The 25,215-nt window shown below is 45.6% G+C and overlaps 2 protein-coding genes across 10 annotated transcripts; one reads left to right on the top strand and one right to left on the bottom strand.

Moving 5' to 3' along the window:
* Positions 1-3: 3 nt before the first annotated feature.
* Positions 4-7,824, bottom strand: cog8 (component of oligomeric golgi complex 8). 3 transcript variants are annotated; one of them, XM_040159369.1, is made up of 6 exons: positions 5,710-5,726; positions 5,464-5,546; positions 5,034-5,241; positions 3,369-4,193; positions 2,616-2,784; positions 4-1,476 (listed from the first exon to the last, which is right to left on the bottom strand). In XM_040159369.1, coding segments are annotated over exons 2-6 (1,524 nt in total). In that variant the 5' UTR covers positions 5,466-5,546; positions 5,710-5,726; the 3' UTR covers positions 4-1,156. The 3 variants fall into 3 exon arrangements, with proteins under 3 accessions (XP_040015303.1, XP_040015211.1, XP_040015108.1); XM_040159277.1 differs by lacking the exons at positions 5,464-5,546; positions 5,710-5,726 and adding an exon at positions 6,486-7,824; XM_040159174.1 differs by lacking the exons at positions 5,464-5,546; positions 5,710-5,726 and adding an exon at positions 5,826-6,181.
* Positions 5,954-25,215, top strand: katnb1 (katanin p80 (WD repeat containing) subunit B 1). Of its 7 annotated transcripts, none has more exons than XM_040159051.1 (21): positions 6,171-6,277; positions 10,029-10,034; positions 10,109-10,197; positions 12,698-12,828; positions 13,107-13,224; positions 14,980-15,080; positions 15,205-15,246; positions 15,598-15,681; positions 16,121-16,236; positions 17,266-17,337; positions 17,419-17,569; positions 17,711-17,901; positions 18,596-18,744; positions 18,997-19,047; positions 19,603-19,667; positions 19,785-20,015; positions 20,381-20,530; positions 21,189-21,265; positions 21,590-21,664; positions 22,190-22,306; positions 23,959-25,215. In XM_040159051.1, exons 3-21 carry the CDS (start codon positions 10,158-10,160, stop codon positions 24,098-24,100), a joined length of 2,103 nt encoding a protein of 700 aa, XP_040014985.1. In that variant the 5' UTR covers positions 6,171-6,277; positions 10,029-10,034; positions 10,109-10,157; the 3' UTR covers positions 24,101-25,215. The 7 variants fall into 7 exon arrangements, with proteins under 7 accessions (XP_040014666.1, XP_040014985.1, XP_040014581.1 ...); XM_040158975.1 differs by lacking the exon at positions 6,171-6,277 and adding an exon at positions 7,755-7,943 and having other exon boundaries at positions 10,112-10,197; XM_040158898.1 differs by lacking the exon at positions 6,171-6,277 and adding an exon at positions 7,755-7,943.

Below are 25,215 nucleotides of genomic sequence, written 5' to 3'. Positions count from 1 at the left end.
GCATCTGTTCAGAATCATTTTAATTAAATATTTTCTCTTAAATATGTCATTTAAACTTCTAGACGCACACATCTCAACACCTGCCGCATGACCCTTTTGCTTCTCATATAACTCCTTAGTCCAGATCCTATAAAGCAACAGTTCTTGACATCCAACATGTGGATCAGACACTTGGAGCTGCTGGAAGGAGCTAGGCTAACCGTTTCCCCCTGCTTCCAGTGTTTAAGCTAAGCTAGGCTAACCAAAGAGATGACACCGGTTTATAATCCTGGTTGCTTTACACTCCCGGCCGTATCCATAACTCTGGATCAGTGATCCAGTTTGTCACCTACACTGACCTTATGTTGACTGTGTTAGTGAGAGAAGACACATCTATCTTGTCGGGACTTTTAGAGCCCCCTTAGTGCAGGTGTCCGTTTCTAACGGACTGGATGGATTTTAGATAATTCATCTCTTTGTTTGATGATGTCTCCTTCATGCAGCCCCTCTGCGGTCACAGCGACACTTTCCCTTTGCATACATGTAAAAAGCTGACTACAAGCCTGGATACAGACCGCAACTAAATTATTTTTGATTATCCTGAAGGTGATTTCCTTGATCGATTAGTTTTGTCTATAAAGTGTGTGGAAAACTTGTCAGGATTTCCAAAAACCCAAAGAAAGTCGAGTGAAGAAGTTAGACCTCCAGTCGGAGAAGCCGGAGCCGGAGAACATCTGGTGGTGTCGCTCACTGGGGCGGCAGCTCACCTGAACCTGGACCGATGTCGTCATAAATATCAGCCTCTCACTTTCATTCCCTCAGTCGCAGCGGGTCGCCAACTCACTCCTGAGTGCTACATCTTCCCCGTGCTCACGTTACTGTACGGAAATGATCTCAATGAGCCCCAGCACCGAGCTTTACAGATTTTAAATTTGAGTGAAAGAGACTCGGTCTCAACAAATTCACAGACTTTAGGTACTGGAATAGAAAAAAAGCAGGATTAGCGCCCCCCCCCCCCGAAAAACTTCAGTTCATAAAATGTTGACAAAATAAAAACGTCCATCACCAGGTGACCTGCCCTTTCAGTCAGACCCAGAAACCCAGAGTGACTCAGTTCACCATGAGAGAAACATAAGTCCGAATCATCACCGAAAACTCGGTCTAGTACCAGTGTCCATTACTCCAAAGAAAACTCCTTGTCCTCTATTGTCTCTTCATCTTGATCCTCAGACTGCAGCGCCGTTGGTTCACCATCCGCCTCAGACTCATGGTCTCTGAGACTGGACCGGGTCATCGTTGGTTCTGGATCTGTTCTTGGTTCTTTAAGTTGCGTCTTAAATGTCAGGCTGTTCAGTTCTGCGGCGATATCGACCTCGGGCACTAGCGACGACGCTAACGTCTCTCTCTGTGGAAGCACGAAGTCCAGAGGCTCGAGAACTGCAGCGAGGTCGATGAAGCCCAAACCGTCGTACCTGTGCAGCTGAGTTGGAGGAACGCCTGCGGAGAAACAAAGAACGTGTTCAAAACTTCATGTACGTTTCAGTATCTTTCCACACTCTGAGAAACTCCGCGCTGAGGTTCGGCCACATTAGCCTCCTGTTGAGAGATTTCCCTGCGCTCAGTCCCGACGTGTGCTGCAGTTTGTAGTCTGGTGATGCCCCACGAACGACTTCTGCATTTCCAGATTTCCAGTGCATCGGTGTTTCTGTTGGCCGACTCAGCACATCCACACGCTTAAACACGTTAATGCATTTGAGTAAGTGAGAGACAGAAAATTCACAGGACTGGAGTGTGAGTCCATCAAGCACCCGGTCACAGCAGAAAGTGAAAGTCAAATTATTACTAACCGGAAAGTATGTGTGATTACACAAATCTTACAAGTTCACTGCATGTCGCTGTGGAGATGGGTCTAACAAAGTCGAATAAAGTGTCAGAGGGTACGAGATTGTTAACCATTAACTCCCTTCATCCACCTGCACCGCTCTCGTGGACTGAAAATGTGGTAAAACAATAAACCAGCTTTGGCCACGGAGCTGACACGACTGTACGTCCAAAAAATGAAAAACCACCAGAGAGAGAGTGTGAAGCTGGTGGCTGAGGGGAAACGGGACAACGTGAAATGCCGACTCTCAAACTGAGTCAGAGGTAAAAACCGGATGTTTGGTCGTAACAGCATTACATTAGCTCGCCGCTGTATTCTGCCCCATTGCTCCTGAACAGGTCTTTGGTCTCCACACGTCTAAAAACCGGTCGTCCGTGCATGTTTCACAGCGAGATTTAGCACCTCTGCTAACGACTGACCAAAGATTTCACCAGGTTTCTCTCCCGAGTGTCATCTTCCGTGTGGGACAGACCACAACTGCGAAGTACAATCATGAATCCACAGGAAAGTATTTGTTGAAGACCGTCTCAGACTGACGGTGCAGCAGGTCAGAAAATGAGATGTTGTGTACGATTAATTCCCTCCGGCATTAGAAGGAAGAGGCTAAACCAACTTCAATTTATCAGATTTCCCGTTCTCACACTGAAGGAGGAGCTGTTTAAGTGACCTGTTTTTCTTTCCTAAAATATTGGGTGTTATTTTGGCCTAATGAGAACAGTGAGACCCAGGTTGTAAAAAGCAGGATTTTCCTCACCCAGAATGAGAGCGATCTGAGCCGGAGGGAACAGGACCTGCAGGCAGCGGTTGAGGAACGGCAGCAGATCTTCCGCGTACGAACAGCAGAACTGAACAAACAGCTCCTTCTCTCTGCTGCTGAAGGCCGACTCCTCCGCCCGGTGGAACACCAAAATCTGACGGGTCACCTGGCAGGAAACAAGACCGACAACAATGAAGACAACAATCCAGATGTCGAACCTTCAACGCACATGGAGACTTAACAGGCACGTTCCCAGAAAGTCTACGAGTGCAGGGGGCTGCCCAAATCCACAATACATCAAGTCTGCAAGGGACCTCTAATGGACTTACTGAGGACTTCTGGGGAGTTCACACGGGCTGCAGACATCACCAGACTGAGCTTGCACGGTTAACCATAGTTCATAGCAGTATGGACTTGATCGATGTAAAAGAAAGGATTATTATGATTGTTATTGTTTTAATGGATGATTATAAGCAGAACAACCAGTCTACTCATGTAAGCTACATAAAATTCATAAGCCAAATTATTTATTTTTGAAGACAAGTGTTTTTCGTTTTTGATGTCGTGAGATTTATCGTGCACATACGGCCAAATGTGTAACAGGAGTTTTGATCCACCACCATGGGAATGGCTGAAGTCTTACAGTGAATTTCCTCCCTTTGTGGACCAGGCTCCTCACAGACTAGATGTGATATTTGGATTCAGCCTGGCCCGCTGACAGAAACAGTTTTCATGGGAACAGCTGCTCACCATCTTCAGAGCGTCTTCCAGACATCTGGTGACGTCCTGGGCCAGGCCGACGGGGCAGCAGAGCCGGAGGTCGTTGAAGGCGGCCAGGACATTGTTGAGGAAGCAAGCCAGCGGCTGGAAGTCCAGCAGGGACATGGGGGGCTGCAGGGTGCCGGGCTGGGTGCTGGGGGCCACGGGGGGGATGGTCCCTCCCAGCACCGAGGGCAGGGCGATCAGCGTGTACAGGTTCATGTCCTCCTGGAACTTGTCGACGGCCTCCTGCACGGCTCTGCTGAATGTCTCCATCGCCACCCGCTGGAACATGGGCGCCAGCTGCCCGCGGAAATCTGCCCCCACCCTGCTGAAGGACAGGCCGAAGTACATGCACTGACCCAGCAGGGAGTCGAGGCGGCCCCCCACGCCCCGCTGCAGGTCCTTCTCTAAAGTCTCCAGGAACTCCGCCACCTTCTGCACTACCCAGCCGTGGAAGATGGCGGCCTCGTTCACCGGCACCTGCCCGCCGGCGGGGGGCACCAACGGGTCCTCGTCAGAGAAGATGGCCCGGTACTGGGTGATGATGTCGAACAGGTGGACTCGACAGGCCTCAATGGTTTTGGTGATGTGGAAGTAGGGGTCGTCTTCGGGGATGGCGGCGAGGATGGAGCGCAGCCAGGTGCCACGGGCCTGCAGGAACTTCACCCGCAGCTCCGCCTCCGTGAACACGTCCATCCTCCGCAGGTAACCAATGACACGCAGGCAGGCAGGAAGCTGCGAGTTGCTGCGCAGCTGCTGCAACAGCTGGTTGAGCATCAGCTGCGTTGACTGGCGCACTTCACGCACGATACCCTGAAGATACAAGATGTCCAGTATTAGTAGAGCTCGAACTATTAGTCGATTAGTGAGACAGTGGACAGAAAAATCATTTGATAATCAATGAATCATTTCAGTCATTTTTAAGCAAAAATTGTGAAAAACACTTTCTGTCACACTGAACTCAGGTGCCTTCAGTCATCAGCTTGGACCTTTAATGAAGTTGCGCTTCACTGTTTTTTGACAAATCTCCAGACCTGAAAATTTCTTGCCATTTGCCAAAATTCACTGTTTTGAATTTTAAAAAAAAAAATGCGTAGAGAAACGACTCAGCATCATTAGCCGTCGAAGTCGTTTCAGCACAGACTCTTCATCGGGGCGACTTCCCGTGGGGTAAAAAATGTCACAACCTCCACGTGCGATTTGCGTAAAGCTAAAGGGGTTTTTATTTGGGGGGGTGTGAGCGCTCTGCCTGGCGAATCACAGACACACCTGCACCTGATGCAGGACCCGGTGTGGCCACATCTGTGATGCAGACTGTGCTCAAGCCCCTGAGCTGCAGTTGATTCCTATTCGTTTCATGTAAGATGAGACCAATCTGCTGCTCTGGGTGTTGTAGCCAACGGCACTTGAAGTGTGTGTAAGAAAACCCACGCACCGACCGAGTCTGGACGCATGTCAACTCTCTCTCTTCCTTTTTTCAATCAGTTGAATGTCAGATGACAGTGAAAGACGTCCTGCACAACTTCCCAGAGCCCAAGGTGATGTCTTCACGAGTCTTAACTTTGTCTGAGCAACAGTTTCGGTGTGGGTTTCTGAACCGTCGTCGCAGGCCTGCATCTTAAAAACCGTATTCCTAGCTTCTCCTGGACTCACCTGGATGACCAGGAGCGAAGAGTGTTTCTTCTCCAGCCTCTTGACGTACGCTGCCAGCTCCAGAGCCTCCTCGTAGTATCCGTTTCGGACGCAGGTATCCATGAGCTGAGGGATCTCCAGGATCTCCAGGATCTCGGTGTGACGGTTCAGCGTCAGGCTGTTCATCCGACGACTGGCTCCGATCTCCTCCGCCTCCTTCATAAACCCCCTGGACAGACAGAAAAACCTGTTCACATTGAGAGCACATTAGCACCGGTGTCATGTCTTGTTCTGCGACCTGATCGGGAACTTCAGTCTGGACGAGGAGCCTCGTGCCTGGAGGGATGACTGGACGAGCCTACCGGGTACAGGCCCAGGGGGCTCCAAGGGTCCCTCCAGACAGAGCCCGGGTTTGGAGGGTCAGGGTCTTATGTTTGAGGGGACTACTCACATTTACTGTTGGAGAGTCACAGAGCTCTTTTAATCCGGAGTCTCTGTCAACCGGATCCACAGTGTCTCAGCAGATTCACTTTACTATCACATAAAACAGAGTTTAGCTCGTGAAGTGACTCGGATGTTTCACTGATTATTAGAAAGTTTGCTGTCAATTGATTCAGCTGTTCTTTAAACTACAGTTACACTCTACAAGCTGTGGCCTCAACGGCAGGAAGCTGAAACTGGGCATCAACAAACTAACCTGCAATGAATTTAATTACCACACAGCGACTGCCACACCCCGAACCTGAGGGTCTGGGCCCCCGGTGGCGATCCGGTCTCAGCGTTACCAAACATTTAGCACCGAGCGGCACCGACCTGCATTTCTCCCCGAAGCCGGGCAGCTTGTCCAGCAGCCGGGACACGCTGCTCTCCACCCGGCCGAAGTCCCGGTAGATGTGCTCGGTGCAGTCGGCGGTGCGGATGAAGGTCTGGTAGTTGGAGAAGGCCAGTTCCCGGGTCTGCTGCAGGATCTGAGCCCGCTCCTCCGCCAGCCGCTCCGGCTCCCGGCTCAGCTTCTCCACTCCGAAGGAGCTCAGCTCGGACAGGTAGGCGGTGAAGTCCGGGTTGTCCCTCCAGCTGTCCGGGAAGCTGTCCTTAAAGATCGACGCCAAAATGCTCTCGTCCTCCACGTCTACCGCCGCCATGTTGGACGGGCAGGTACCGAAAAGAAGCTCGTCGGAAGAAAGAAGCGGCTCGTCGGCGACGCAGGCTCGTTAAAACCGGTGGTTGGCTGAAGCTTTGCAGATCAACTCCAGCGGGAAATATACGTATGTTGTGGGAACAGACTCAGCGAGACAACCGGCGTCGACACCGGGTCCTCAGCGGCCTCTTCGCTGAACAGGCCGCGGGCTTAGCGCCACCTACTGTCGCTACTCTGTGCTTACTGTAAGCTACGGTTTAAAACGTGAAAATGGCCCTTTTTTAAAGCCGTTTATACGTTAAAATGTGTAAACCACACGTTAACACGTTACTCACCAGCGGAAACCACGACTCTTGCCTGTGAGCATTCCTGCCCGGATGTTTGCGGTTTTCTCGTGTTTGTAAAGTTTGTGACTTTTTCCACCAGGACGACACATCCGCGGTTTTTATTCACGTCGGGCACATTTGCGAACTTGGTTTAATGCATATGCTTAAATACGGCTTTAGTAAATCCGACGTAGGACGAGCACGCTACCGGAGGTTATTACCGGCTTTACCGGTGCCTTAACGGGAGTACTTGGTTTGTTGAGTCCGAATCCGAATCCGAATCCGAATCTGAGGAGTAACCGGTATCTGCAGCTTTCAGGTGACTGTAGTGGAGTAAAAAAAAAAAGTTAGCAGCAACACACTCAGGTACAAGCACACTACGCGAGTAAATGTACTCAGTTACTGGGTGTTTAATTATTTGAACTATGTCCCCCTGGTCGTCCTTTGAGATCCGTTAGGACAAGTCACCAGGCGGGAGACCATCGGTCCACTTACAGCGCGGACACGGTGAAGGGGCCCAACTGGGGTCTAACCAGTACTTTTACCCGCAGCAGAGTATTTTCAGTTTGATATTTCTACTTTTACCCAAGTAAACGATTACACCCAGCGGTGGTGGCACCCGAGCGATGTCCGGTGTCACCGCGAAAGACGAGACCATTTGCTCTCCTACAGTCTCTGGGGGGAAGCAAACCCGGTGTCCTCGGAGCAGTTTGTCAGTCGGTCCCAGTTTGACACATCTGTGGCGGAGGGTGCGCTAACTTCCCCCGGCGCAGTTTGATCTGTGGGTCTGACCACTGCTGGAGCGAATGCTTCGGGGGAAACGGGGGAAATCCCCGGCCACTGTCTCCCAGTTTCGGTTCGTGAAGTTCGGCTGCTTCACAAAGCCCCGAACCCTGCCACGGAGGATCCTGTCCCTCTGCTGTAGATCTGAGGAAGATGCTAAATGAGCACATTCTCTCGAGCAATAAACCCTCAGGTTTCGTTTTCAGTTGGTGGCCTTTGTAATTATTCGTGGTTTCCATATTTTTTCTATATGTTTAGATCAGCCGGCCTCTGAATTGCAGACCTCCCGCACTAAAGGTCCATCGTTTGTAGTGTATTTTTTACATTTCGGGTTCTGGTTTATGGTTCTGGTTTTATTAAGGCAAATTCTTAACAACAGTTTTTAATACTGGCAATTAGTCCACTTAGCTTTGCGATTAAGGAGGAAAACGAACCGTTAAAAATCATTTGTTTACACGAATTTACGTTCTGCTTCTTGTTATTGTTGTTGTTGTTAATAAAGTTGTGTTTGACGGCAGCGGAAGTAAACGGCCGGTTGCTCGGTTGCTCAGTTGCTAAGCGGCAGCCGAGGAGCAGCTGCACTGTCAACAAGTCGTCCTCAGCGGCTGAGGCGGATTATCTGCGCACGGTTTAACGTTTAAACGTTAACCTCTCCGTTCAGATGGTCAACTGCGGCAGACGGAGGTAAAAACGGACGGTAACGGCTCAGATAACAACTAGCTTTAATTAGCTCCCAGTGCTACTGCCCGTGACGTCGGTCAGTTAACGTTACCGTTTAACGGTAAATGGACCGAGTAAAGTGAGCGGAGCGTCCCAGCCTCCGTTCAGCCATTTAATCTCAATGTCCCCGACCTCTTGTGTAGAGTGTCGTGGGATTAATTAGCTGCGTGGTGTTTGTTAATCTGCTTTCCACATGTTAATTTAGTATTAAGCTAGCTGCCTTGTAAAGGGCTGTTACACCGTTTTGGGTTGTTCTTTTTTTGTGAGTCGTCACATCGTGTTTCAGTTGTTTCACCACCGAAAACTTTTGTAGCATACTTTCTTCCCTTAAGGGTTTTTGTCAAAATTCATAGTATTTAGACAGGTGACAGACTGTGACGCTGTTTCATTCTCTGTGTCCAGTTTATCAGGAACACCTGACTAAAACTACGTCCAACAGTCCTGCAACAAATCAGGTTATAATGTTCGCTTTGTGTTTCCCTGTTTGAGACAGGTCTTGATTCATCTGTTTGGCCTTTCTGGAGGATGGAGTTTGTGCTGCTGTTGAACTGTATTGCGTTGTGGCGACAGGTGTTTCTAATGATTAGTAATTTATCAGTGTCACTGATTAAAAATATTAGAAAGTTTCTACACAAGCTGAACGTTTTAACCGTCATGAAGGGGGATTTGATGTAGAGCTGTTGTGTTTAACTGCATTAGTTTTAGCTAGTTGTACCTAATAAACTGGACAGCGAGTCTATATTCAGACATTAGAGAGTCACAAGTGTAGATACAGTTTGTGCGATAGCACCAACATTATCCTGACAGGTCAAACTTTGGCTCACGGATGTCACACCTGTGACCTTTTGTGATTTTAAATAATATGACAGCACCTTGGTTGGTAGCGGCTGTCAAAATAAAGCAATAAACTATGATAAAAAGTTTCATCTCCTCTGAGCCGCTGTGTTTCTACATTTAATGGTTCAGGACATCAATTCATTCGCTATGATTGAAAAATTCTCAACTCGCAGTTGACTTACTTAAAATCCTTATAGGATGGCTTTTGACCATATCCTACGTTTTTCTTCAGCAGGTGGAACTTGCTCACCAGATGCTCAAATAAAGGATAATTAAAATAAAATATATAAGAAGGTAATAATTTATAAGTGAATAAAGCAGTGAGAATTAACAGTCATAGTTAAAAGTATAAAAACGCAATAGTCGTATTGCACAGAGAAGTAATTGATAATAAAAACATTGTGACCAGTCATGTCTGCATGATGTCAAAAACATAGATCGATAGATAATACTTTATTTCTCCCGAGGTAGATTCAGGTGTCGTAGCAGCACCACACAACCAAGAGATAGAAACAGATAAAAAGGACGAAGTAGAACAATCTGAGAAGTAGGAAAAAATATAAAATATAAAACAACATAATATAAAATCTACAAGTATATAGACACCAGAATGTTATTTACCAGAGGAAAGTTATGAGGTAAAAGCTAAGTTGGTCTCAAGGGGAGTTTAAACGATATCAGTGGAGGGGGGAGAACTAATAGTTGGGGGCAAACTGTTGAACAGTTTTTATGGGGAATGATAGAAAATGTTCCAATACTCTTAATAACATTAGTTATTCACTGACATTAGCAGGCAAACATGAGTAATAGGTTAAAAAAGGGAAACAGCTTTAAGAAGGAATCTTTGCAGCCGGTATGAAGAGGAGGAACAATTACAGTCACAATAACCTTTTCGGTGTACATATGGGCATGTCAGTATTGTTATAATATCAACGTGAGCACATGTGAACCTATCCTTTAAAGATCCGTACTCTCACTGAGTTTGGGACCAGAATCCAGGAGGGTACACAGAGGTGGTGTCAAAAGGGACCAAGAACAGCTTTGGATTCTCTGTTTATCCTGTTTAAACTCTTTTATACCCTGACAAATCATCAGACTGAGCCTGCTGAATGAAAAGCTGTGTGCAGTGTGACACGGCTGCAAAGATCTTGCACAAAGTGAAACTTCAGGTTTATCTACCTGATACAGTCACGTATTTCTGTGTCGCTGCAGGTGGAGGTGACTCTACAGAGCAAATGAGAAGCTGATGTCTGTCCTCAATGATCCTGACTGAATTCATGAATTAACCCCAGCAGTTTCCAGTAGTTCAAACGAAGCAGCCAGTCTCCCAGTGTGACCACTATGGCTGCTGCCAGCACCACCAAGATCTCATGGCGACTGCGTGAGTACAAGCTTTATTTTTCTTGTTAAACATCCTCTTCGGTTCAGATTGAAAACCCTGATAAAACTCCCGGAGATGCTGCAGCGGTATGGTACAGAGCTGGATTCACTACCAACACAGTTTACCTCCCAATTAAACCTTTGAACGCTCTCAGAAACCTAAATTAACTTAAATGAATTCATCTTTTTTTTTTTTTTTTTTTTTTTTGTTCATCCATCCATCCATTTTCTGCTGCTTATCTGGGCCTGGGTCACGTTACGTTAACTAATTATATCGTCAGAAACTGTAGTTATAATCTGCAAAGTATTGAAAAAATGGGATTTAATAACAAATAATTCTAGTTCATATCTTCCCTACTGGTTTTCCATCATACTTTCAGACTTTAGCCGAATGATTGTGTAAAAGGTATTAAATTAGATTTTGTGTGGTATTCAAAAGGTCTTAAAGTCGTCAGTTGAACTGCGGAAACTCTGTAAATTGAAGCTGTCCCTGATTGGGAATTATTCTATTAAGAGCTGAAACGATCAGTCGATTAATCGATTAGTTGATCAACAGAGAGATAATTGGCAGCTATTTGGATGATCAATTAATCGTTTCAGTAATTTTTCAAGCAAAAGTAGTGAAAAAATGCCAAATATTCTCTGATTTCAATTCTAATGAGAGGACTTCCTGCCCTTCTTTGTCATGTATGTGTCATATATTGTAAACTGAATATTTTTGGGGTTGTAATGTTTGGTCCAACAAAACGAGGCAGATGAAGAAAGCACCTTGTCTCTCCAAAGTTATGTGCATTTTCCTCTATTTTTTGACATTTCATAGACTAAAAAATTAATCGATTCATTGAAAAAATAATCTGCAGATTAACTGATACTGAAAGTAATCGTTAGGTACAGCCCTAATGCAAGTCCAGACAATGTAGTGAGCAGAACTGATTTATGGCAATATTGTATTTTTATGTGATTTTTTTACATTTGTGTTGAAACACTTTGGATTAGCCAAAATCAGACAGTGCTGTCTGCTCATGTTGTCCATAAAGTTTCTCTATAGTTTTTTATTAAAATTTACTATTGATTTTGAGATATAAAAAATAATATAAACCGTGATAGAGGATTTTATCTGTATCGCCCACTGCTATCATCAAACTTTACACTGTCACCACGAGCTGCCTGGAAGAATTTCCTGCTTTGCTTTGTTGACATAAGTCATGAGAAATATTTTGTTTCCAGTCATTTTCACGGGACAGGTTCTTACTAAATAAATGCACCTAACGTAAGGAAGTTGAAGACGTAGATCAGTGACATTCCTCCTGACATTTATTTGAATTCTATGGTCGCTGCTGGAAACAATCTACAGTTTGGTTCACTGCTTTGCTGAATCCAACACCATGTGAGACGGAATGAAAACTCAAGAACAGTTTCCTAAATGTTCACTGAATGTCAGTGTGTATGTTTTGCTCCTGTCTCGATTATAGTGCAGCTCAGCAGTTCTCCAGACAGTAAGAGTGCTGATATATTTACCTTTAACTGCGCTTTGGTTTATGCATCATTCTGTGTTTCCTGTGTTTGTTGTGTGGGTCTGTAGTGGTAATAAAGTCCACAACCTGTGGGGGCACTGTATCGGGATGTGAAGTCAGGTCAGCAGCAGGGTCTGAAGAGAACCACATCAGCTATGGAGGAAAGCTTGCAAGAGAAGCTAACAAAGCTTGTCATCTCTCTGCTGTGATCTCAACATTTACAATAAAGTAACCTCCCTGAGTGTCGGCATGTTGAAGATATTCTGCTGTCAGTCGGGGAGGATTTGGCCCTAATCTGCCCCCTACAGGATTCAAGATTCAAGATTATAACTTTATTGTCCCACAGTGGGAAATTTGTCTCGTGCTCTTCACCCATGCTGCGGCTATAAAAAGACATGTCATACAGAAAATACACCAAGGTGTTTCTGAATAACATATCGTGGTTCTAACAGTGACTAGGCAAACAGAGAAAACAAACACAACGATAAAAACAGAGAAAGTCCCTTGTCTTTTAAAAACCCTTCCATAGAAGTTCACCCGGTGCCCATCCTGGCCTTATCTGCCACTATTTAACACAGGGGTGAGTGTATTTTTAATACTATTTAGTCTGATACGTGGGACTCTGAACCGCCCTTCACAGGATGGTAGCTGGTACTCAGTGTGCAGAACATGGGATGGGTCAGTTACCGTCCCACTGGCTTGCCTTAGGGTAGCCTGTTGGTAAGTAGACTGCAGGCACCTATGCCGTTCTACCCCTATAATCCTCAGCGCAGTCTGTATCAGCCGGACCTGTGAGGACCTGCAGGATGTACTTTTAATCCTCACAAAGTACACGGAACAGTACGCGAACAATGGCATTGGCATCACTGCCTCTCATCTACGGGAATGAGTTGTTGAAGTCCAGATGCCGCTGCAGCAACACCAGCAGCTCCGGCATCTTCTCTGGCCGGTCAGAACTAAACATGTCCCTCCCGTGTCGTTGTACAGAGGAGTTCGAGGCTCACTCCAGCAGTGTTTCCTGTTTGGCTCTGGGGAAGAGCTCCGGCCGCCTGCTGGCCACAGGAGGAGAGGACTGCAGGGTGAACATCTGGGCTGTGAGCAAGGCCAACTGCATCATGGTGAGGCCTACATCATCACCTACAGACCAGTGTCTCTGATCGGACCTAGATCCGTAAGGTGCACACTACACTATGAGCAAAGCTCAGAAGATGGAGCTGTTCCTAGTTTACTGAAGCAGCTTCACTTGAGTCTACTGTATATACCTGAAAGAGCGTTCACATGCTAATTTTCACATGTTGAAGGGTTTACAGCAGCTGTTATAAATTAATGACAGTTTTCTGTAGACTGCTGAGATGTTCCTGCACTGTATCCTGACTGTGTCTGTGTTGTCTCTCAGAGTCTGACTGGTCACAAGAACCCAGTGGAGTGTGTCCAGTTCAACGTGTCAGAGGAGCAGGTCGTCGCTGGTTCACAGTCTGGATCGATACGTGTCTGGGACCTGGAGGCTGCCAAGAGTGAGATCCAGTTTATATTCTTTGTGTGTGCGATTGAAAGGCTTCTTCTTCATCTCTTCTTTGTTTTTATATAGAATTTTTTGCCTTTTTTGTTTTCTTCTTTTGACACTTGGATTTTATGAGAAAATCTATGTCAGAAATCAACAGCATTGCTAAGCACAATGACATCCACAAACAAACATTATCTCTTATGGATTATGGACAACAGGTCTTTGTGTAGCTCTGCATAATTTGCGTATAATTATAATTATTCATGACTGGCAAAGTGTGCAGGAAAAAGAAGGTAAATGAGATTTTAAGTAGCGAGGGTGAGAGAGACAAACCCCCAGCTGCGTTCCTTATTCCAACAAATATATTATCCATTTTGCAGTGCAAAATCATTTCTCAATCTTAGGAGGAAAGTCAGTCTTTCCATCTCATGAATCTCTCTAATCATTTCAAGCCAGTTATCCACTTTAGGTGGATCGGTTGACGATTGCTTTTTTTGGCTGCTTCGGTAAATGTTTCCAGGAGGTATCTGTCATTTCCTGTTATTCCTTCTCGCAAATCTCCCAAATCCCAGTGACACGCACGTCAAATGGGATTTGCAGCCCGAGAATCAGCTGCGTCATTCTCCAGATATTTTCACAGAATATTTGAATCTTTGGGCAGGTCTGAAAAATGTGTTAGTGATGAGCCTGAACATCCCCACAGCTTCTCCAGCATGTATAGCTTATTGATGTTAGCTATGTTTTCAATTTGGGGGTAATGAAAAAAAACCAACAAGGTTTTTCCAACAGAATTCTCACCAATAAGTAGCAGCAGAAGTAGAAAAATAGTTTTAGCCACTGTTGACAGGTTATTTGATCGTCTTTGATATAGTTTGTGATAGTTCTTCCACCCTTTGCAGTTCCCCGCCAAAGTTTTGAAATGACCATGTAGAACAATTAACCGTCACATCGGTTTTATTCCATTAGGGCCTTTTTTGCAATTTTATTACAGAGACAGTAAAGGAGTAGAAATGAGGGAAGAGAGATGGGTAACAACGTACAGCAGAGGTCGTTGTTGGTTACGGTCGACGCTCTAAAGCACCAGGACCCCAGGGCCCCCCCTTGCTTGCTTTCTACTGGGAGTGTATTCCGGTCTTACACTTGACATTTCGAGTGTCTCATATCTGTAAAAAATCTAGGTGTGATTTTAACACACTTTTGCTTATGTGTCTGATTTATGTGTCTCTGCAAGTCAGGTCATGAATCTGCATCTGTCTTGGTTTTCATGGGATAGATGAAAATCCAGGATGGTCCTACTCCTTTTCAGGGACACACTTCACCATATTTGAAACATGCAAGCTGCAGTTTGCAATGTGAGATAACGTCCTCTTGTTCATTGGACGACTCTCGCTAATGACAACAAACACAATACTTTCGATTTGCATGTAAGCAGTCCTCGCAAGTTGCTTTTGTGAAATGGACCCCAGACTCCTGCTTCCGCACATCGCTCGCTGATGTACGGTAGGTCCACCTGAGAGGAGTATAGAGTACATTACAGCTTAGAAACATATCTCACACACACACCCTTTTAGCATCTGGCTAGAATGTGTCTCTAATGCTTCTTGGTTGCATTTGCACTTGGTTTTTTGATAACAGATAGTTATTCAATCTGTCCGAGATGCAAGAAATAATGTAAGTTTATGGTAAATAAAGACTTGGACACCTGCACAGTCACTTTGACCCAGTTGTGTCTGTCAGTGTGACTCTGCTGCTTCCTTTTCTCCAGTTTTGAGGACTCTGATGGGACACAAAGCCAACATCACCAGTCTGGGCTTCCATCCATTTGGAGACTTCCTCGCCTCCAGCTCCTTGGACACCAACATCAAGGTAGGTGTGTGTGTTTTGTGAAAAGTTGTGTTTCAGAATGTGTGTTTTCATTATCTGTATTAATGGGATTCTTCTTTTTCTCTGGTCTTATGTGAACGTGGTGAATTTGGTCCCACTCTGTCAGCTGTGGGACGTGCGGAGGAAAGGATATGTGTTCAGGTATAAGGTAAGAAGTAAGCACGCGTTTGTGTGTTTGGATAGTGTTTAAATGTGCATTGGAAAAGAGGAAAGGCTCTTTTCCAAAGCGAATTTAAAAAAAAAAAAAAAGTATTTGTTTAAGATAATGTTTAAGATTGTTAAAGTACATTTCCTCAGAAATTCCTCACATTTCTTCTTCATTTAAGTCGTTGCATGAAAGAAGTCACAGCTTCCAGATTTAAAAAGATACTTCAGGTGTTTCATAACAAATATCAACATCATTTACTAACAGAAAGAAGGATAAGTATTTCAGAATAAAAGTTTTGCACGGTGCCCTTTTATAATATCTTCTAAAGGTAAAGTTGTGTTTTTATTACAGGGTCACACTCAGGCTGTGAGGAGTCTGGCCTTCAGTCCAGATGGGAAGTGGTTGGCTTCAGCCAGTGATGACTGCACTGTCAAGGTATGACCTGATCTGATTCATGATACACAAACGTTCATCTGCTGCTGGAGCTGGTTATCACAGCCCAAAGCCCCAAGTGTCAAAAAATGTCAAGTGGGGAGAGCAGGCCTCGACCGTCCGCTCAGATTTTCAATCACACGTTTTAACCGTGTTTCCGTTGGTTCTTATGGCAGCTTGTGTTTAGCAAACATTTAAAGGATTAGTTCAGAATTCCCAGCCGGCCCTGATCACGTGCCATATGTACGCTGATGGAGCTGTTGGTGTGCGCAGTCATTCTTCCTAACAGGACTGCACTGTAAGACATGGAGGACAAATTCCACAGTCCTCATTCTAAAGCTCAGCTGAAGATAGAACGAGCCTTCAACAGTCTGAGTTACACAAATAAAGTGGCAAGTAAATGACACTGATGTTCAGTGGACTCGTCTCTTGTCTCTTTCAGCTGTGGGACCTGACTCAGGGGAAGACGATCACAGAGTTCAGATCTCACACTGCCGCCGTCAACATCGTCCAGTTCCACCCCAACGAGTACCTGCTGGCGTCAGGCAGCTCCGACAGGTAAGACACCGCCACCTGAACTCTAGTGCTGGATATGGGAACCGATCTCCTGTTGGATTTCATTTCATTCACAAAGTCCACACATCATATACTTTGCTGCATAATCTAACAAGTCAGTGCAGACCAAGGACACTGTAAAGCTCGATCATAATCCTGTTTCAGTAGCCAACTGTCTAATAAATCTACACACACTGTGGTGTGGAGTGACAAACTGTTTAGAAGTCGCACACATCAGCAGCATATCATGATCTATCTGACTCATTGCTTTTTATTTCACCTTGACACACGCACTAGATTTCAAATCTTCCCCGTCTTCCTGTGTACAGATCACGTGGCGACGCACAGTCCTGTCATTTGTTGTAACGGCTCGGGGAGAAAAGGAAGCGCGTGGTTTGATGCAGCAGATCTCGCTGCTGAACTAAACATGGCAGAACTGTTATTATTCGTGCAGCCCTGCAACAGGTGGTGTGTAATGTGTGCTGACAGGTGCTCATATACCTGTCTTGGCAGAAGTAGCAGCACAGTAACTTGTGGCTTTGTCAGGACCTCGTCCCACCTGAGGGATAGTCCCAGTTTCCCGTCCTTGTTGACCTGTTGCTTTCAGTCGGGACACTTCTGTCCCCTCCGAGTCCATGAAACAAGGATTTAATTGGTTGTTCTGAGTCATTGTGACTCTGTCGCTCATGTCTGGATCCTTTTTCCAGGTAGCTGATTGGTATTAGAGTTCTGCTGAAATTGATACGGTTTTGAAATGATTAATTATCAAAATTGATAAATTTTCTGTTAACAATGACTGATGGCTATGTGACCAGTCAGACCCCTGGTTTTCCTACACTAGATGTTTCCTCTTCACACTCTGTCTTTTATACGTCAGCTTTATTACAGGAGAGGGAGCTCAAAAATGATTTATGTTTTTCTTCTCCGTGTGGATCCTGTTTTATCACGAGTTTTTTTTCTTTGAGTATGACCCCTGCTGGATGTTGATGTCAGTGTGTTGATGTGTTTATGTTGCGTCTGTGTTGTCTGCAGGACCATCAAGCTCTGGGATCTGGAGAAATTTACGATGATCGGCTCTTTGGAGGGAGACACGACTCCGGTCAGGTGAGTGTAGCAGGTTGGACAGCGTGCTGCTGGAGTATGACCCCTGACCTCTCACCCCTGACCTCTCGCCTGTGGTTTCAGGTGTATATTTTTCAGTCCGGACGGCAGCTGTCTGTACAGCGGGGCCACAGACTCTCTGCGGGTCTTTGGCTGGGAGCCCGACCGCTGCTTCGACGTGGTGCCGGTGGGCTGGGGGAAAGTCTCTGACCTGGCAGTCTGCAACCAGCAGCTGGTGTGTAGCTCCACCTACAGGAGAAAAACATCACTGTTCCTTATGAAAACACAAGTCTCGCCTTTTGCAGCCCGAAAGCTCCAAACTCTAAACTCCAAATATCACGTCAAGTCTCTCTTCTTCTTGTCCTCTGCCTGTCAGATCGGTGTGTCTCACCAGCTCTCCAGCGTGTCGTCATACGTTGTCGATCTGAAGAGGGTGAAGAAGAGCGGCGGCTCCGTGATCCAGGGAATCATCCAGGACAACCAGCCGCTCACAGAGCCGAAGGATCCCAAAGGAGCCGCACTGAGAAGGAACTACGAGAGACCCACGACCACCTGCAGCTCACAGAGGTACGACACATCCAACCGCCTGCAGCTGTTTTACTACAGAGCAACTTCATCTGAGCAGTCCTGCCATCAGTGACTCAGGTTTACTTCACAGCTCAAGTCCTGCAGATTTAACAATAGAACGGACAGTCACAGAGGCTTCAAATAAATCCTCAGTTCAACCGCTGGTTTAGAACTTTAGCCGACGGTACGAGCCTCTGACGTGTCTGTTTATAATCGTCCAGTTCATTGAGAAACTGAATATGTTTGAGACTGTTGGTCAGATGAAAGAGGACAATTGAAGGCATTAGCTCGGACTCTGGGAAACTCAGACAAATGATTTTCACATTTTTTAGACTAAACAATAAACTGACTAATTATAAAAATAATAGATGAACTGATAATGAATATTAGCTGGATGCAGCTCTTATTGCCTCGTATTTTCTGATTTAAGCCAAGTTTTTCTGCGGCTGCTTCTTTTCAGACGACACTGTTGGCTTTTTGTTAAATAAACAAAAATATTCTTTTGGAAAAATGGGATATACTGTATTTATCAAAATAAATCTAAACAAAGAATAGTTTGTTTTTTTTATGGGTACTGAAACTTAAATATCGTCTTTAATATTATTTCATTTGTTAGTATCCTCATTAGCTTCATCCAAACAAAAGCCAAGGTTCACTTCCAAATAAACTGTGACTCCGCATGTTGTGATGTCAGGGTGAAGCAGAGGTCAGACGCTGATAGGCGGAGCCCCGAAGGTGAGAGGCGGAGCCCCAGCGAGGACGAGGCAGATGAGAAAGTGTCGACAGCTGAGATCCACAACGCTGAAGACTACAAGGAGATCTTTCAGCCCAAGAACGCCATCTGTAGGTCGAGTGTCAGCATCACACCTGCTGACAACTAATCAGTGCTAATAAACCCAGTTTAGTTTGGGATTCAGGTTTTATTTTTATACGTTCAGATTCAGAAGTATATTTTAGATTCAGTTCAGTTTTCGGGTTTTAATGTTTGTTTGTTTTTTCCAGTTCTTTTCTGTATTTTTGGCTGAGGTCCGTTTTTTTTTTTTTTTGTAGATATAACGGAAACCTATCAACATAAATTCTCATTTCTCTCTTCAGCTCGCACTCCTCCCAGGATCTCAGAGCCTTTCCCTGCTCCTCCAGAAGACGGTGAGTCCTTCATCACTTTGATCACAGACTCAGGCCCGAGGTAGAAATAATCTAATGTGAGCTCAGCTTTTCTAGAACTCCAGTTTGTCTGCAGCTGGTCAGTAATCAGATTTTCTCCTCAGCGTTTGTGAAGCGTGAAGTGTATTCTCAGTTCATAATTCAGTTTAGTCAGAAGAAGCCACCAGATCTCAGTGAGAGAATAAATCAGCTTGAGTCAGATGGTGTCTAAAAGGCTGAACCACAGATGACTGATAGATGATGATTGACAGCTCTCTGTTGTCTGAAGGAGACGGCCTGACAAAACGAACACTTTGTACTAATGTCATTAACCAATTTAACGGTCGTAATGAGGAACTGAAAACAGTGTATTGTTAGAGGGGCAATAGGACGTAGCTCCTTCCTACAGCTTTTCTATCTGTACAAAGTCTTTTCTGTTGAATCCTTGTGTTGTGTTCATCTCCTGTTTGTGTAATTGCCTACACACCAAACTAAAGTGTTCAATTTGAAGTGAGTGATAAAGATGCGGTGAAGATGCTCTGTTCTCTGTCCTCTCAGAAACTATATTAGCGATCGGCCGTCACCTGAAGGACATGATATCTCCATTTCCTGACAAGCAACAGGTCAGTGAAGGCAGCAGCTGCAGTCTGTGACCGTCCATCATTTGAAGTTGGTGTTTGCAGGGTCATGTGACCAAACAGGCGTTGAGCGTTCCTTGGTTGTTTTGCTGTGTGTTGAAGGCTCCTCCGCTGGCCTCCTCTACTCCTGTCCAGAGGGTGGAGCCTACAGTGGTCTCCTGTGCGAAGCGTCCGGCCCCCTCGGCGGTGGCCCCGGCATCCTCCAACCCCCCCACCTCCCTCCCCCCCGCCCCGCAGCCTCCCGTCACCACGGCCAAGTCCAAACCACAACCTAAAATCATCCTCGGCACCAGAAACGAACCCATCGGACTGAACGTGGCCGACTTCCTGCCTGTGAGTCTGAACAGTTTTAACAGAACTGAAAAAATATGAAACCAACCACAGATTTTTTTTTTTAACAAGTCAGTTTTTACATGTACATATCACCTGGTGTGTGTGGAATCATAGCTTTATATTTGTGTGTGTTTTTTCACCTCAGCAACTGCAAATTAAGGTTTAGAGTCACTGTTCCTCTAGAAAAACTTAGTTAAGCTTGAATTGTTTATATTGTTATATTTGCTTTTTCTTACCTGCCAAAAACACACTTCTAAACCAGTTATTTCATGTGTAAGGAGAAAAACACATTTGTGAGTCTCACCTCATTTGTGTAAGTTTTATAAACCAAAGTAAATCTGTCTCTGTGCCGGTTTGTTCCTCAGTCTTCACCCAACAACAGGCCCGGAGCTCTGAGCGATGAGGAGGCTCTGTCTCAGATCAAGAAGGGTCACGACACCATGTGTGTGATGCTGAGCAGCCGACACAAGAACCTGGAGACGGTCCGAGCCGTGTGGGCTAGAGAGGACATCAAGGTGAGACTCCTGCTGCTCAGAACAACCTTACCTTCTCTCTTAAGACATTGACAGACCTGGAATCTGTTTCAGCCATTTGTAACAGTAATGACAACACGGTTGTAGAAAGAGCCACAGTGTTCATGTGATTTTGGCTCCTGATTCAACACGTTGGTGTCAAAGCCTTAATAAAGGACCATAAATACACTCGTAGTGCACATTTTCTCATCAGAATTTAGATCCCGCCTGCCTGAGCGTGAAAACCCATCAAGTTCTTACTCATACACTTCTCTGTGCTCACATGCTGCACGTACAAACACTCATACTTTACAAAGTTGACGTGAACGAAAGGTAAAATATGAAGGATTTCCTTAGTTTTTCACCACACGAGGAACAAAGTAAGAAAACATTTTTATGCCTCCGAGTGGAAATGTCTTCGGGTCGTTCGTCCCATTCTTGTGAAGAGTCACAGTCTTCACTACGTATATTAGGTGAGTCTGGACAGACATGGATATAAACTGGCAGCAACTCTTGTTAATGACGGATCTGACGTAGAATTACGTCGACTTATTTTTATTTTCATTTATTAACGCACGCTCCAGCTACTAATTTTGTTCAGAAGCTTTCAACCACATCTCATGGACTTCTTCTTCACTTCCTGTCTCCGGTTTCTCTGCAGAGCGCTCTGGACGCGGCCGTCTCCATGAATGACCTGTCTATTGTCGTGGACATCCTCAACATTATCAACCTCCAACCGTGAGTCACAAACACACGCACAGTGTTGACTGATATCTCCCAAAATGTCTTATTTTTCATGATGTGTCAAATATTTCGGTTTGAATCAAAGACGAGTAAAGAGTACAAAACGCCGTCCATCGCTTCACGGACGCAATGTTTAAGCGCGATGAAGGTCTGAGGACCGAAACGTTGCGTCCGTGAAGCGATGGACGGCGTGTGGAACTTCCGTCCTCAGACGGAAAACCTGTCCAATGTAAAACGTCCTGTTTTAAATAACGATTCTGATGTTCATTCTTTCTTTAAACAATAACTAGAATCATTGACCTTGCTGTCGTGTTTCAGGTCTCTATGGAAACTGGACCTTTGTACGACGATTCTTCCTCAGATCGACAAACTGCTGCAGAGTAAATATGAGAGGTGAGTGATTTCATTATTCTCTCCATTAGTTGATTCACCGTTTTATTTTAACGTGTCAGAAAGATGCTGGTTATAATTTCTCTGAGCTCGAGATGATGTGTTCAGTTTGCTGCTTTTGACTGCCTCATATTAATCTGTATAAAATATTCAGTTTATGATCGTACGACAGAGAAAAGCCGCGGATTTGAGAAGCTTTGTTAAAACGATGAATCAACTTATTGATTTATGTCTGAAAGAATTATGAATTTAAATGACTCGGTCAGAATCTGAATCATGATCCTTCTGGTAGGTTCAAGTGCTGATGATAGTTTTTAGTTTTTAGATGCTTTACTCTTCTTTTTCCACCTTTTCTTGACGTCGGGCACTTAGAGCTGATATACTAACACCACCCCTCGAAAGGGGAGAAGTTTCAATTAAAAATAAGTAAAATAATAATGATGGTTTCATTTCTGCCTGATGTCACGAACCAGTCAGTCACAATCCTGCTGTGTGTGTGTGTGTGTGTGTGTGTGTGTGTTTTCTCAGCTACATGCAGACTGGCTGTACGTCTCTGAGGCTCATCATGAAGCACTTCTGGATGCTGATCTCAGACACGCTGAAGGCCGCGCCGTCTGTTGGAGTCGACATCACACGAGAGGAGCGGTGAGTCGCGTTTCTGCACGCGTTTGAGAACACGAGACGGACTCGTTTCTGCTGGAGTCCTCCGGACCAGACTGGACCTGCTAGTCGGAAAACCATTGCTAAGCAAAACTAGCTCCTTTTAAAGGAGTGGTTTGCTAAAGAGAGTTGCACAGTTAAAACTTCAGAAACGTCTTAGCTGGTAGAGCCGTTCGTGACGTGTAGGAAACATCTTCAGCGCCGTTCGTTTCCAATGATCACAGCCCACGTAGCATCGCAGGACGTAACGGAGACGAGATGTCGCACTTCTAACCCTAATTCTTGTAACGATTCGTGTGTGGATGGAGAAATGTGTCAGAACGAGAAGTTTAACAGAGGGAATTGTGCTATTTTTTAGAAACGTTGGTCTTAAAACGAGCGTCCGGACTTTTTATTTTCAAATGAGATACAGGACGATACCGTTCATACCGAAAGAGTTAGATGTGGCGTTATATAATCTGTTCTCGTCTCCCCCCTCTCCCACACTCTCTGTGAACCCTCTCCCTCCGCGCCTGCACACAACTCAACATCCAGCTCACTTCGTAGAAAATACCGAGATATGATCTCTGGTCCGCATGGCTCGGCCCTAATGTGAACACGTTTCCAGCGGAAGTGATGAGAGACGAAATCCAGTCCTCGTTCTGTGTCAAAAGGTTTCCCAAGGTTTATTTAAAGTTAATGAGGCTTCAGCAGCCTGAGACACATCTGCCAAAGTTCCTGTGTTTTTTGGACTGTGATAGTACCGCTGAGGGGATTTCATACTAACACCCCGTAGCAGTGAGGATCACCACGTCATTTGTCTCAGACTGCTGAAGTCTCATTACATTCAGCTAAAGCTTGGCCTAGATTTAACAGCACAGTCTGACGCTAAAGTAAACACCGTCCAAACATCATCACCCTCAGAGAATCAACACGCCATGTGGCGAGATGGGGAGAGGGTCAGGTTCAAACCCATGTGAACCCCCACAGGCTTTATCTGCACGTAGAGCGATGTTGGTGTGTTCATACTGACACTGACTGGTCTCTTTCTAACACACTTCAGGACTAAATCCAGTCTGAGTTGCTGAGCTGCAGCCGAGGAAACGGCTTGGCAGTCGCATGTACGCTCGGTGTCCACTTTATTAGGTACACCTGTATGGTCCCAGAGAGGACAAAAAAATAGGAACAGCTCTCATCAATAACGTGGTCCAGAACAACGGCGCCTTTAACTCTGAGCTCAGTGACAACCGGAGAACGGAGTTTATGGATGAGCTGTTGGACAAAATGACAACGTACAGGTGTACCTAATAAAGGGGACACGGAGTGTAAGTTTGTAGCCGGGACAAGACGCTGAAATAAACAAACACAGAACTGCAGGAGGAAGATCTGCACCCGATGGGTGACTCAGACTGAAGCCTCATGTTGTCTTCAGCGGCGTCCTGACTTGTGTAATAACACAACTCATGAAATAAGTCTCTACAAGTCAGCTCGTTAAAATGTGACAAATAGTCAAAGCTTCGGCCCACACATCAGCAACTGATTAGCAACGTCGCAACAGGAAACTAAAAAACCTCCGTCCTTTGCAGCTCGCTAAGTTTTTGCATAATGCTGATAATGAATCATCTGAAAGTGACCCGATGATGTTTGTGTTGCTGCAGACATCAGAAGTGCAGAGCCTGTTGCAAGCAGCTGAAGAACCTGAGTAACATCGTGAAGAACAAGGCGGCGCAGGTCGGTCGCCACGGCAGCGCCTTCAAAGAGCTGCAGCTGCTCATGGCTCCGCTCGAGGACTCGCTCTGAGAACGACGACGGCGGCGAGGACGCGGGACTGAAGGTTCCAGACAGACTAACCCGTCAGTTGATGGACGGAGCCGACGGATGCTACACAAACACCTGTTCACGCAACGCAATCCTGCAGAGGCTTCATCGCACCGGTTGTGGCCGGAAGAAAAGTGTTAATAAGTGTTATTTAAAGATGTTAGTCTTCCTCACACCGACACTTTAAGGACATCCTGTCATCTCTCTCGCAATCAGAGAAGAGGATGATCCCCTGCTCGCTGACAGGTACAGACGGTAGAAGAACCAGCTGCGAGACGACAGCCGTGCAGGTTGGACATCGGTACACGGCTCTTCACTCGTGATCAGAGGCAGAGACGTGAAGGAAACTTCACCGAGACCCACTGTGAGTTGTGTGTCTCAGTAAGACGCCGGGCGACACCGGCAGATCCCTGAGAGGTTCAGGTGTAGGAAGTGTCGTCGTCCATCAGACAGCTGACAACGTTGGGTGTGACACGCTGCAGTTTGAGGAGTTCTGCATTTGGGGAAATTTTGGACGCCACTAGTTACCACTTTCCTGTCTGTGTTCAGTTTGAGGCTGGAGTCGAGATCTGCTTAGCTTAGCATAAAGACTGGAAACAGGAGGGAAGAGCTAGCCTGGCTCTGACCAAAGGCCACCTGTTTCCGGTCTTGATGCTAAGCTAATCGGCCGTAGCTTCGTATTTAGCGCACAGACATGAGGGGTATCGATCGTACCTAACTCTCCGCGAGAAGGAAAGGGTGTCCTCCCTAAATGTGGAACTCTTCCTTTAATGTGTCCTCAGACGAAGCTGCGGAGCTTTAAAAACAAACGTGGTGAGAGGAGACAGTTGTTTTGTGCCTGTGCCTGTGCCCACCTGAACCGGAGGATCTCAGGTCGTTACCTTTATAATAGTTCACGATGAGCAAACGTGTCGGTCAGGTGTTCTGAAGACACCTGAGATCTTGTGATCGACACATTTAGTCCTTCATAGACACAGACGAAGTTTCTGACGATGTTCCAATGTTTTCACTCTTTTTCTAATTTTCAGACACTTAGATCCACCATTTTAAATGTACCATTCTTATTGGTTATTTAAATAAAGTTGTACTTGTTGGGA

This window comes from Xiphias gladius, chromosome 1 (genome assembly GCF_016859285.1).
Source record: "Xiphias gladius isolate SHS-SW01 ecotype Sanya breed wild chromosome 1, ASM1685928v1, whole genome shotgun sequence".
NCBI classification, from domain to species: Eukaryota; Metazoa; Chordata; class Actinopteri; order Istiophoriformes; family Xiphiidae; genus Xiphias; species Xiphias gladius.
The sequence above is the reverse complement of the archived record's forward strand: the minus strand, read 5'-3'. Positions and strand labels throughout refer to the sequence as shown.

Coding starts and splice junctions, on each gene's coding strand:
- cog8 (XM_040159174.1), bottom strand. CDS start 6,154: ATGGCGGCGGTAGACGTGGAGGACGAGAGCATTTTGGCGTCGATCTTT. Junction 2,785..3,368: donor TGGAAGACGCTCTGAAGATG/GTGAGCAGCTGT, acceptor GTTTCCTGCCAG/GTGACCCGTCAGATTTTGGT. Junction 1,477..2,615: donor TCAGATCGCTCTCATTCTGG/GTGAGGAAAATC, acceptor GTTTCTCCGCAG/GCGTTCCTCCAACTCAGCTG.
- katnb1 (XM_040158732.1), top strand. CDS start 10,158: ATGGCTGCTGCCAGCACCACCAAGATCTCATGGCGACTGC. Junction 16,237..17,265: donor GCGTCAGGCAGCTCCGACAG/GTAAGACACCGC, acceptor TGTTGTCTGCAG/GACCATCAAGCTCTGGGATC. Junction 20,016..20,380: donor ACGTGGCCGACTTCCTGCCT/GTGAGTCTGAAC, acceptor TTTGTTCCTCAG/TCTTCACCCAACAACAGGCC.